Here is a 13746-nt window from a genome sequence, read left to right as displayed (position 1 = left end):
AGGAGATTCGTTGTTGAGGTATTAAGGTCGGTTGTTATGGAGGGCTTTGTTGGTGTGTGAGAGCAGTTTGAAGGTTATTCTTTTTTCGACCAGGAGCCAGTGGAGGTCGCGGAGATGTTGAGTGATGCAGTCATGTCGTGGGATGCCGAGGATAAGTCTGCTGCGGTGTTCTGGATGGTTTGGAGTTTGCGCAGGAGTTATTTTTGTTGATCCCGGCGTAGAGCTTTTCCGTAGTCCAGTCTGCTGGTGATTAGTGCGTGGGTGATGGTCTTCTGGAGTAGTATGCGGAGGGTGTTGAAACATGCGGAGGACATGGCGTTGATCTGGCAGTTCATGATCAGTGAAGAGTCGTTTATGATGCTGAGGTTGCGAGTTTGGTCCGTAGAGGTGGGTGGGTTTCTGAGGGTGGGGGGCCACCAGGTGTTGTCCCATGCAGAGGGGGTGGAGCTGAGGATGAGGACTTCTGTTTTCTCCGAATTGAGCTTCAGGCAGCTGCTGCTCATCCAGGTTGCGACGTCCTTCATCCCAGGATGCCGGCTTCATGGAGTCTGGTGGCTAGTGTGCGGTGAGACACGGTGTTGAAGGCTGCTGTGAGGTCCAGGAGTATGAGGACTAGTGTGTGGCCTTGGTTGAGGAGGGAGAGGATGTCATCTGTGGCAGCTATGAGGGTGGTCTCGCTGCTGTGGCTGCTGCGGAATCCGGATCGAGAAGTGCTGAGGATGTTGTTGGTTTCTATGAAGTGCACTAGCTGGGTGTTGACGATTTTCTCTGACTTTGGTGGCGATGGGGAGAAGAGAGATGGGCCTGAAGAGCCTGAGATCTGTTGGGTCTGCGGGGGCTTCGTGAGGAGGGGTTTGACTTTGGAGCGTTTCCAGACGTCTGAGAATGTGGTGGTCTCGAGAGAGCAGTTGATCGTTCGTCGTAGTTCGGGTGCGATGGCAGCCCTGTGGAAGATGTCGGGCGGGCAGGGGTCAGTAGGTGCTCCGGAGTGGATGCTTTTCATAGTCTTTGTGGGGTCTTCTGTGGTGAGAGGGGTCCAGGTGAGGAGGGTCTGCTGAATGGCATAGCTGGTTGGGGATGTTGGGTCGCTGTGGTCTTGGTCGTCGAAGTTTTCATAGAGGATCTTGTGGTGGGAGAAGGATCGGAGTTTGTTGCAGAGGTCTTGGGAGGGAGGGATGGCAGTAGTTTCACTGGTGGGTCTAATGAATTCTTGTATGATGAGGGCAAAGAGTTCCTTGGAGTTTGAGAGGATTCTACCTTGGATGAAGTTTCTCTTTGTTGATTTGATGAGTCGGTGGTGTGCCGTGGTGGCGGCCTTGTAGGTGGAGCATACTTCCGGGGGTTTGTTGCCTATCCACATTTTCTCCAGTCGTCGGCAAGATCGCTTGGATTCTCGGAGGTCCGTGGCGAACCAGGGGGCTTTCGCGTTATCGCCTGGTGGAGTTCTGTAGGGGGCTGAGAGTGTTGGTGATGTATAGGCTGGTGGTGGCACTGCCAAGGTGAGGGAACAGGTGCCAGTGGAAGTTCTACAGGGCAAATGGCATTGTCCTGGAGAGGTACACGTGGCATTGCCATTGTTTGGAGCTGATGCATTGCTGTGGTTGGGGCAGAAGACGTCCTTCCCCAGACTATGACAGAAGATGTGGATGGTGGGTGGCTCTGTCATTGTTAGATGAACATCTGCATTTCAAAGGTAGGATATTGTAGTGGGTGGGGGAGAAGCATTGCTTTTGCCAAGGCGAACCAAATGCAAGGGTGCCACACCTATGCTGGATGTGCCGGGGCCAGCCCATTGTGTTAAGGGCGACGGTGGGTGAAATCGCCGCCAAGCAGTATAGGCCCCCAGGCAGGCAGTGGCTGCTCTTCCTCTAAGGCAGAGGAGCATCGCTCCACTAGCAGTAGAAAAACTAAAATGAAAACGCTGGTTATTATCATTTTAGTTTTCCGTTTCCTGGTGCAGGGTGGGGCTGGACTGCCAGAGCAGGGGCCTGGAGGAGGAGTGGTTGCTCCATTCTAAAGTGTGCATAACTGTTTTTGTCGGTCCTCTTGGACCGACCAAACAGTCATGCGCACTTTGCATTACAGCCTGGGTGCAGAACATGCCCAGTCGCCCATTCCACGTCTGAGCGCTGAACCACAGTGCTCAGACCAATCAAAACGCTGATTGGTGGGAGTCGGGAGCCTGGGTCCTGGTTCCTCCTTCTGTGGAGCGAGAGGCGGTGGAGAGCGGACTGAGAGGCGGGTGCTGGTCTGAAGGTATTTTATTTGATTATTTATCTTCATTATAAACCACCCCCCACCCCTGGTAAATAGCAGCCGCCACTAAACCCAGACGCGGTTTAACACTTCGGGTCCCTGCCGATCCAGTCTGCGCCGGGTCCCGTACATAAATGGGGGTGTCAGATGTCAGATCGGTGGCGCAGTCTCTTTTACACTCCCGTTCCGCCGAGAGGACGCTGCTGGTCGCGGGTGAGGTCATAATTGGTGGGGCACTTCAGGTCCATGGAAGGCATCCTTTTACTTGGGATAGGTGGGGCAGCGGTCTTAAGCGGGCCTTCAAGGTGTGATTGCAGCAAGTCGGCTAGAGGGTGCATGGGTGTGAGAGTGCACGCTGCCAACCGGCCTGCACGGGTGCCAAGCTAGTACAGGCCCTTGGAGGAATAATTAGTGTATGGGGGTGCTCGAGGTAGGTAACCTGGCAGGCAGACGGGCCTCCTGCACTATGGAGGTATTCGCAGGGGTGGAACTCTTTCTCTCCTCCCCCCCCCCCCCCCCCCTCCCCCCCTTCTTTATGGTGGGGCCCTCACAGGTTGACCAATCATGATCTCACTCGTAGGCGCAACGCTGGATACGCAGGGACAATATTAGAAATGGTTAGGAAGGGCTGTGTATTGGGAGTCTACGATCAGGTTAGCCGTCAATCAAAAGTGTAAATAAACAGGTTTCCTGGTTTATGGTGTTTGTGCATATAATTTTGTGAAATGATTTGAGTGAATTTTTTAAATTTTGTTTGTAGTTTGTTATAGTAAATACAGCCGGGGTTTACGACCCCTAACCCAAAAGTTCAAAGCGATGTTTTGTGCTGTCTGTCGCAGTAGGGGGATGATGGAGGGCAGGTGGCGGGGAGGGGGGTCCGAGTCACTCCATGGGAAGGGCTGGCCCTCGGCGATACCTGGCCATATGTAGATGCTGGCATTGCTAACGTGTTATATATATATATATATATATATATATATATATTTTTTTTTTTTATGTATTTGTACTGAAGGGTTTAAGTTCATTGATGATGCTGCTGTTGTGACACAGGCTTGCACGCTTTTTTTTGGGGGGGGGGGGGGGTTAAGTTATTCTTTTCACCATGGTTCTGTTCCTTGATGACTGAGCAGTGACTTGCAAGCCCTCATCGGGGTGAGAGGGGGTGCTGTTGTATGATCAGTCCCCGTGGTGTAAAATGTCCTCGCTCTCAGGAATTGTGTGGCAGTTGGTGTTGTGTTACTGTCTCTGCCCTTCGACGTGCACATATGAGCTCCTTCTTGTTTGTAACCCGAAGCGCTCCTCTGACAGGCACCTCTGTCAGACCCCTCCTTGCCCTTCATGTGGTTGCGGCCGGAGGCTTGGCTAGCTCTGCCTGCGAGGCCCCTCCCCGCCATTTCATGTGGCGTTGAAGGGAGGGGGTAAGAGGGCTCTGATGCTTTCCAGATGTTTGAGATGGCACGTCCCTCAATCGACCTGCTACAGGGACGGGATCAGGGCATGTGCATCGCGGGCACTGGTGTAGTGGACGAAGAAGGAAGGAGGCTTAAACGATTCCATTAGCCCAACGACAACCCCCACCCCACAAATAGACGAGATGGGGAAATCCCAGGACCCTGAGGCCAGCACAGCGGCTTATTTAAGCGAGGTGGATGTTTAATTTCGAGGGTATCTCCGGTGTGGGGGTTTCGGGGAATAGTAAAGTTTTTATCGAGAGGCAGTAGGCAGCCATGTCCAATGGGGTCAAAGACTCTAAATGGGATACCGATACTGGGGCCAGAGGGTTTATAAGCAGCCTCCACGAGAGCTAAGGACCCACAGGACAACCGCTCCCAATAGGATTGCATTTAAGAATTTCACAGAACCAACGAGGATTACTGCCTGCAACAATTGTCAACCAAGGAGGGCGTGCATTGACCAAGGTCCCTGTCGTACATGTCAACATATTAACTAATGCGTGAGACGTCTCGCGTGTATGAGTGGTAACCATAAAGTAATTTGAGGAAAAGGTTTTTGTAGGAGTGGTGGTTTGCAGAACATGGCCCTATGGAAGCATATGGATGCATTTTACTTGTGAGGGAGTGTATATTATTGAAAAGAGTGCGACAGCCTTTAAATGTTGGTGAGTTGACAGGCATTCTTCCGTTGATCGGTTGTTTGCAGCACTTTCCGAGGTATACTGATCGAGGGTGAATAGGTAACTGATGTATCCTTTTATTTCATGGCGGATATTAGCTGACACATGTTTTGCTTGGACTCCCAGTATGCTGGGTGCTTTTTCAAGGCATTGTTTTGGTAGAATCATGCCACATGAAAGTTAATTCGCATGGTATGTAATCGTGTGTGACGTCTTGAATTTTACATTTCAGAGTTAACGTATGAAGTGCGGCGGTTTTCGAAGCCTGGCATCTCCAACTACTCGACGCTGACGTTGAATGAGAGCGGGGACGTACTGTACGTCGGGGCCCGCGAGGCCATATTCGCTCTGAGCGCAAATGACATTGTCAAGGAGCTGAAGCCAACGGTAACGATTAGTAAACAGACGGGAGCACTGGGTGTTGTAGCTGTGATGTAAAAAAAATATGCGGTGTGAGCAAGCAAAGCCTTGTGCTCCGGGTTTCATTAGCAAAGTTCAATGTATTTTACTTGGTGTTTGCATGGTAGGAAAAGGGACCTAGATTTTCGAATTCGTTGTCCTTACATTGGTGTTAATGAATTATCATTCAGAAAGGAGTAGAGGAAGTGTTTAATCCTGGATCTGAGTTGCCTCATGAGGTTGGATAGGCATGGAAGGGGAGTGGCGTGATCGATTCTGATCCATCTGTTTTTTCCCTCTAGATCCTCTGGGAAGCGCCGCAGGACAAGAAAGAGCAGTGTGTCCAAAAGGGAAAAAATAACCAGGTACGACTGAAGGTGGGGTGATGGTTGAGCATGTCGCCCTTTATTTTTATTCTTTAAGTTGTTGAACCGTAAATACCCTGTAGTAAACGGAGCCCTTTTCACCTACAAAAGAGAGATGCTTCCCTCATGGGTAACGACCATTTTGTTACCATGCCCTGTTCGCTCACTGTTATAGCCGAAATGCCTCTTTAAACCATAGCAGAGATTTGCCCTGGTTCCACCTGGGGGCGCTATTCACCCACGGCCTTCAGTGCTTTAGGAGTAGGTGTGTGTTGACTTGAGAACTGAGGCTGATTTTTACCAGTAGGCTCCTGGGCTCACAGCCCGATGTGACTCATCCGAGATGGGAAATACCAAATGGACTTGAAGCGCTGATGTAGTCAGCCCTCCAGATGAACTTGCCACTTCCGGAAGGAAACGTTAACAAAAGCATAACAGTAATGGGATGGAAACCCACCAAGCATTTAGAACCACGCTATATTCTACTTGTATCGATTGCATCCAAGTTTTCTTGTATGCATTAGCAATCAAGGGAGTGCACTGAATCATTTATTCCCTTTCCCCTCACGAAGTCAGAACATATCGATAATGTTTGATCCCGGGTCCTTGTATACATTGAGGAATTGGCAAGGTGGGGATGAGGGCGGCCTAGTTGTTTGTTTTCGCTTCAACTTTTTGGAAAGTTCATTGTTAAATGTTTTGTGATTTTCCCATTTACTGATGCAGAAGACTGGCTCTTCTGAACTGATGGCGTGAGAAATAAGTATAGGGTGGAGTGGAGACGGGAGGCGGTAAGGGAGCTTGGCTCAATTCCTGTTGCATTAACTCTTCATGTCCCTCTTTGCAGACTGACTGTTTCAACTACATCCGCTTCCTACAACCCTACAACTCGTCACATCTGTACACCTGTGGGACATATGCCTTCCAGCCGAAGTGTGCCTACATTGTGAGTATGGATACATCCTCCCTGTAGTGTCAGCGCCTAGCTATCCTATCACCGGCACTCGCAATCAATTCCTGGACCAATTCACGACCGATTCCGCGCCACTCATCGTCCGTCCTCCTCATCCAGACCCACGAGCTATGCTGTCGCACTCATTGGCCCCTATACCAACTTCATGACCCTTCTTCCAAGCCCGTGACCTCTTCACTAACTTGTGACCTACACCCTGGGGCTCGTTCATCCCACAACTCCCACTCATTGGCCCAGTGCCCCAGATTTAGGCTTATCCAAGGTAAGTAGCCCGTTCTCTAAGTCCAAACTTGTGAATCAGTCCCTCTGCACTCCTAATCGGTTCTCTGTAAACATGCCCTGTACCCTGGCATTCGTCACCTTGCGCGGATGACCTAACTCAGCAATCTGAGCTGAGCTCCCCCCCCCCCCCCCCCACCCCAGCACCCATGACCATCTCCACACACAAATATCTGCAGTAAAGGTTTCTACTGTTTGTATTAACAGCTAACCTGTCTTTATCAGGGCCTACAACCATCACTCCTGGTAGCATTCATCACTTGAGGGGGTGCTCCTGCACCACTCAGTGCATGTGGCTCTCCAGTACCATTTTCTGCTCCTGTACCCCTCACCCTGTGCAGCCAGCTCTCAAGTACCATTTCCTGCTCGAGCACCATTCGATGCTCATGTACCCCCAGTGCAGCTGGCTCTCCAGTACCATCCCCCATCCAGACTCCTGTGCTGCACATGTTCCCTTCCCGGTGCTCCAGCACGTCCCCTTCCTGGCTATACAGGGCTCGTGCCCTGACCGGTGCCCCTGCATGTTCCTTCCTGGTGCCCATGCACCTGCTCCCTTCCCAGGGCCCCTTGGCATGCCTGTACCCACATGTTTTCTTAGTGCTCAACCTGCACATTCCCTTCCTGGGGCTTTTGTACCTGCTATTTCCAGTGCACCTCTATGACCCCTTCTTGCTGCTTCTGCTTGTTCTGTTCCTGCTACTCTGGTATGTTCCCTTCCTGGCGCTCCTGCTGCCTTCCCAGTACTCCTGGACCATTCCCGTTCCCTTTGCTCCTGCTTGTTCTCTACCTGGCACCCATGCCCCTGCGTGTCCCCTTCCAGGCACTTGTGCATGTTTGTTTCCTGGCCCTGCTGCACCTGTCCTGCTCCCTTCCCAGTGCTCTTGTTCGTTCAGTTCCTGGCACTCTTGCATCTGCTCCCTTCCAGCATCTCCTGCACATCTCCTTTCTGGTGCAAATTCACTCGCTCTCTTCCATGTCCTCCTCATGAGCATTTCTGGCATTCCGGCTCCCGTTACATTCCTTGCACTGTTGAATATCCCGCCTGGTGCTCTGTGTTCTGAACCTGGTCCATTTCTGCTGTGTTACTTTGCAGGAGATCCCCGGGTTCTCACTGGATCGGTCTGGTTTGGAGGATGGGAAGGGGAAGTGTCCTTATGATCCCTCAAAAGGCCACACTGGACTGATTGTGGGTATGTATCGAGTGTCCTTGGTGCTGGGTATGGAATGCATGGGTTTGGTCGGTGGGGTAACTGGGTCAGGGACAGCTTTGTTTTAGTGCTCCCTTTTTGGTCCTGGCTCAACCTCTCCTCTTTCTTGTGCTTTGTAGACGGAGCTCTATATTCAGCAACACTCAATAACTTCTTGGGAACGGAGCCAGTCATTCTGCGGAACCTCGGCCAGCGCCATTCCATGAAGACCGAACACCTGACCTCCTGGCTCAACGGTGAGTGTGACTGTCCTCCGAAAGAGGCCACGGAACTAGGAATGTTGGATTCCATGCCCCCTCAACACTTGCTCTGTGTCGAATAGTTTGTGCATTGCATAATTGGGATATATGCAGGCCACCAGAGCCTATCCAGTTGTTTAGCATCCCCTTCAGCTCCAGGTTTATTACAGTCCTGACATGCAGCCCACGCTTATTCCAGCACTGAGATCCGGCTTATAGCTGTCCTTATCCACAATAATCCCAACCTCGTGCACCCTCATTATTCCAACAGTGAAATCCAGGACACCGCTCTCCCTGTGTGCCTCAATCCTACCTGGAGCACATTCTGCTACTGCAAGAGCAAGATCAGAATACAGTTCTTTCAATCCATTACAATCCAGACATGCAGTACCCTTGCTACTCCAGGACTGAGATCCAGGATAGAGCTTTCCCACTGTTCCTAAATCTTACCCTGGAGCACAAACTGCTACTCTAGGATTAAGATCCAGGATACACATCTCTCAATGTACTACAGAGATGATAAGCAGCACCCTCCCTATTCCAGGACTGATATTCAGGCAGGAAACAGGCCTTCCAGAGTGCCATAATCCCACCCTAGATCCCAACCCGCTGCACTGGAACTAGGATAGAGGATCCACACTGGATCTGCCTTGCAGCACCTAGGTATTCCAGGACTAAGATCCAGGATACAGTTATCCCAGTCCACTACAGAGCTGACATGCAGCACCCTAGCTATTCCAGAACTGAGACCCAGGATACACTTCTCCCAGTATGCTTCGGTCCTAAATTAGGCCACTGCCTTTGACTCGAGACACCGTTCTGCCAATGCACCTCCAGATTTACCCACAAAGCATCGGCAGTTCCATGACCGGGTCTAAACACGTCAGTCAAAGCACCTCCGTACTGACTTGCAGCACCCCTTGCTTATGTGTAGAGATACCTCACACAGTTCAACCAGTGAACGTCTGGCCTGACATGCAGCGGCTGCCACTGTTCAAAGCACTTCTTGACATGGACAGAGTTGTTTTTATGGTCTGCCTATTGGAATGTCATAGTCTTTTCTTCCTCTTTCTTTCCAGAGCCAAACTTTGTGGGTTCTGCTTATGTTTCGGAGAGCGTGGGCAGCTGGACCGGCGATGACGATAAGGTTTATTTCTTCTTCAGTGAGAGAGCTGTGGAGTATGACTGCTACTCTGAAAAAGTGGTAGCCCGTGTGGCCCGAGTTTGCAAGGTAATGCAGGAATGCTGTTGGCCTTGGTCTTTTTTGTGGCCTCGGTTGAGTGGGTGGGCATCTTGGAGCTGGGAGTCATATTGGAGTTTTTGGGGTCCACCTTGGGAATATAGTAGGGTATTTTGGAACTCCTTCTAGCCAATCGGTGTAATCGTGCACAGTTGACAAGTTCAGTTATGGCATCCTGATTTGTAACAATTTAGGACTATATTGTTGTGGCTTTCAAGTTGCTGTAAAGCTGCTAGTAGCAACCAAGAACAAGCCTTTGCAATACAATAGATCTCGCATTACTGAAACTTTGTACTATTGGCTTTCAATAATAATGCAACGCCAATAGCTCACACTTGCAGTAATGCGAGAGCTATTACATTACAAAGCAATCTGGGCACTCGCGCTTTAAACATTTTAAGCTAAAGTGCGGGTGCCGCGATTGCTTCAAATGTATAGAAATAGAAAAAAAAATGCTTTTCTAGTGCTTTACTTTTTTAAGCAATCGTGGCACCTGCACTTTAGCTGGAGATGTTTAAAGCTAAAGCGCAGGTGCCACCATTATAATCAAAGCGCATAAACCGAAAAAAAAGGCATGAGCGTTCGGAGCAACAAAATAAAAGCACGGGTGCCATTATTGGAGCCGAGGCGTGCCACGCTTGTAAATTAATTACTGCCTTGACTACTATTTTCCCAAACCATTTAAGAAAAGAGTGCTTGAGGCTGTAATTTAAAACATTTAGAGGAACACCACATGTAACAGGGAGTGTCCTCATGGGAGGTTACAAGAAGAGAAAAGGCGGTACTAAGTAGGTACTAATAAGCCGATTGACCAATGAAAAGCCACCATTTACATAGGACAATGACGGGAGCCAATAAAAAAAAAATGGGTGAAAAGTGGGCAGAGCTTCATGCCCATATCCTGAATAAAGCATTCCTCAAAGAGACCTCTCAAGCTCTGCCTAGGCGAGACCTAAGAAAGCTAAATAAATGAAAGGGGAATTAAATGACATTCATCAGTGTAAAATATCGGCCTTGAAGAAATTGTGAAAGGAGCGTTTCTCCTTGTACATCATTGTCTGTTCTTCTATTTTTAATTTTATTCCATGTGTCTCACTGTCGCTCTCTCCATGTTCCCTGGGTCTCACTGCCTATCTCTCTCCCTATGTCTCCTCACAGGGTGATGTGGGTGGCGCCCGCATTCTGCAGAAGAAGTGGACCACCTTCCTGAAGGCCCGCCTCGTCTGCGCGGACCCAGAGCTGCTACTTCACTTCAACCAGATCCAGGCGGTGTTCACCCTAAGCGAGGATGGCGGCAGTGGCGCCAACGGCACTAGCTTCTACGGAGCCTTCCAGGCTCGTTGGTAAGGCATACACCATCCTCGCCCCGGAGTGAAGCGGCTGTCGCCTACACCTTCGTGCCATTTTCAGACCTAATGAGTACCACGCCACCCCTTCCTCAGACCGTACTCTGCTTCTCCAAGAGGCTCGAGATTCCCTGCCTGTGTTTTCAGACCTACTCCTACCTTTACATAATGAGTACATCATGGACATGGCAATTGGCTTGAGGTCAAAACTGCCTGGAGTGTAAAATGTTGATGCTATGCTTTGTTTTTTCCATTTGTAAGGTTTCAGAATTCGTTCTGCATGTCTTTATTTTGTTGGGTGCCTTGAACAATTTAACGTGTAGTCTAAAAGCGAAACAAAGCTGTTCTATCTTGTCCCCAAAACACTACAAAGGCCAAACACTGCCAGAGCACTGACCGTCAGGGAGAAGACTCTGAAATGCAGGATGCTGCCCAGTGCAGGCATGAAGACAGCGATTTGCACTGACACTTGAACAACTTAAAGGCGTAACTTGGAAAGTTCGAGGCATGTGGGCTGCTGAATTCATATCTGTGCATAGATCGCCGCCTAGTGTTGGGTCCGGATGTTTGCACGTTGTTGTCCTGGAAGAGTCTTCGAAGTATCCTTGGATAGGTGTCTCCTCCCCTGGACTACAGTGCGCATGGGCATCCTCTCCATCCTCAGATTGTTTTTTTCCGCCATTGGGTTCGGATGTGCTATCTTAGCTCAAGTTAGGAAAATATTTTTTCAAGGCCAAAAGGCCTTTAGTTCGCGTCGGTACTGTTTATCGATCGGGTTTCGATAGAATTTGTTAGTTTACTAACTTTCAGCACCGACTGCTTTCGCATTTACCTGTCCATCGACTACTTCGACGATGGAATCCAGGACGCCATTCAAAAGGTGTCCGGTATGCAATGCGAAGTACCCACACATCGACGTCCATCCGGTGTGCAACAAATGCCTTTCGCCGGACCACGACGAATCAACATGCATGGCCTGTGCCCGGTTCCGCTCGAAGAAGACTCTGCGGAATCGACGAGCGGCGAGACTCGAGGCGCAGCACGCGGCACCGGCCCCGACAGACATCTTCGGCGAGGCCGAGGACGTCGAGGAATTGGAAGTCTTGCCCTCCAGTCCCGTTTCCGAACACGAACCCGGATCGGACGAGGAAGACGAGTCACTCTTCCACAGAGGTGAAGACGACACCGAGGTAGGAGACGACGAGGAGGCCTTCGGGGCCGAAGAAAGTAGCTCCAATGATGAACAAGGCCTACCTGTTCAAACCGTTCAAACACCAGTGCCACAGCCTATGGCTCCGGTCGAGGGATCGCCTTCGGGCCTTACCCGAGACCCATCCCGCAGTTCTTCGGCCCCGCCCTCGGGCCCGGCCTCGGACGTTCAGCGGCAGCCATTACTACATAAACAGGCTGGTTTCCCTATCACAAAACCGAAACCGAAAGCTGCTCAGGTTCCACCGAAACCGAAACTGAAAGTAGCGCTGGTCGGATCGAGGCCTTCGACGCCAGCGCACCGCGTCGGCACCGACCGCACCAAGAGGGACTTCGGTGCCGAACTTGAGGCGGGCGACGTTGGAGTCGACAAACGGAAAAAAGCCATCGGCACCGACAAACCTGCTCGGCTACCGGCACCGACGACACCAAGGGCCGTACCGCCTGCTGTGTCTCACATCGCTCCCTCGACGACACCTAAGCCTCAGGCATCGAAGACTTCGACGGTGATCTCTTCACCCCGACTCGATGACCAGCCGGCACCGAAAAAATCTACGGCCGCCTCTACGAGCCTGGCCGGTGCCAAAGCCTCGAAGGCGCCCCAAGTACGACCTGGTGTGACGCAAGGCAGCAAAACCACACCTGTCCTCCAGGACACATCGGGCTCCGGTTCGGTCGGAGCTCCCGCAGCCTCTTCGGTGCCGACCAACATTACCTTCGGCTTGCCTCCGTCAACAATCCCAAAAATGTTCCAACTCAGGACACGGGTCACCCAACCTACGGTCACACCTGCTGAGACGTCTCCAGCACGTATCATCGACGCCGGCACTGGCAGAATGATTCTCCAGGACCGAAGGATAACTTCGGAGCCGCCATTGGACCCTTTCAGGATCCCACTAAAAAGGAAGTTGCCTGCAGAATCGGAACCTCTCCTTTATGAACCCTTCCATTCATCCTACCAGGATCCACACCGGTTCTCCCCCACACGCTCCGATACAGACGCATTGGAGGACTACATGGCTGACCAAGTCCCCTACCATGTAGACACGGACCCTGATGACCAGCAGGACCCTGATCAAACTTGGGGCGACCCTGCAGACCCCAGTGCACCTCTCGATGCACAGGATCCACAACTCTATGGGGCAAAGACATCTCCTACGGAGGATACTGCAGCGTTCAATGCTCTTATCGAACGTGCTGCCAATAACCATGGGGTGCAGCTTCACTCTGATACCATCGAAGATGACTTTCTAATGGACACCTTTGCATCCTCAGAAAGACATGTAAAGACTCTGCCAATGTTGAAGGGGGTCCTCAAACCAGCCAAGGACATTTTCAAAGAACCCACCAGGGCACGAGTGATAAACCCCAGGATTGATAAAAAATACAGATCAGCACCTGGGGATCCTACTTACATCAGAGGACAATTACCACTCGACTCCATCGTCGTAGCGAATGCACGCAAGAGGGCACACTCGCAAACAACAGGTGACGCTCCTCCCCCGGACAAAGAGTCCAAGGTGTTAGAAACCTCTGGCAAGCGAGTTGCCGCCCAAGCTGCCAACATATGGCGCATAGCCAACACTCAGGCGCTCCTTGCTCGCTATGATAGAGCGCACTATGACACACTTGAGCAAATATTCCAACATCTCCCTGACCAGTTCAAGGAAGGCGCAGAAATGCTCATCAGAGAAGGACAGCTACTAACGAACGCTTCCATCAAATGCGCACTAGATGTTGCAGACACGGCTGCCAGAGCCATAAACACAAGCGTCATGTTGCGACGACATGCCTGGCTACGGATCTCAGGATTCAAGCCTGAGGTACAAAACAATATACTGAACCAGCCCGTCAACCCCGACTATTTATTCGGGCCAGAGGTTGACACCACCCTCGAAAAGATAAAAAAGGATACGGACACTGCAAAGTCCATGGGCGCACTACAAACTCAGTCCTTTCGGAGCGGCTCCTTTCGTCGCCCCGGAAACAAGGGAGCAGGTAGAGGACAGGGGTCACAACAAACATATAACAAAGGCAATACACAGACCACCTATGATAAAAACACCCGAGGTGGATATCGTGGCTCCAGCACAAAGGG

The 13746-nt window shown here is 50.9% G+C and overlaps 1 protein-coding gene across 1 annotated transcript in view; it reads left to right on the top strand.

Moving 5' to 3' along the window:
- Positions 1-13746, top strand: part of SEMA4C (semaphorin 4C) — a 64141-nt gene that overhangs the window by 28979 nt on the left and 21416 nt on the right. Inside the window, exons 3-9 of the mRNA XM_085634606.1 lie at positions 4623-4777; positions 5092-5154; positions 6002-6100; positions 7500-7596; positions 7734-7850; positions 8933-9084; positions 10252-10436. Coding sequence (XP_085490732.1) covers positions 4623-4777; positions 5092-5154; positions 6002-6100; positions 7500-7596; positions 7734-7850; positions 8933-9084; positions 10252-10436 — 868 coding nt within the window. The remainder of the gene's footprint in view (positions 1-4622; positions 4778-5091; positions 5155-6001; positions 6101-7499; positions 7597-7733; positions 7851-8932; positions 9085-10251; positions 10437-13746) is intronic.

This window comes from Triturus cristatus, chromosome 11, assembly GCF_964204655.1.
Source record: "Triturus cristatus chromosome 11, aTriCri1.1, whole genome shotgun sequence".
In the NCBI taxonomy this organism is placed as follows: Eukaryota; Metazoa; Chordata; class Amphibia; order Caudata; family Salamandridae; genus Triturus; species Triturus cristatus.
This window is presented reverse-complemented; position numbering and strand designations above follow the sequence as displayed.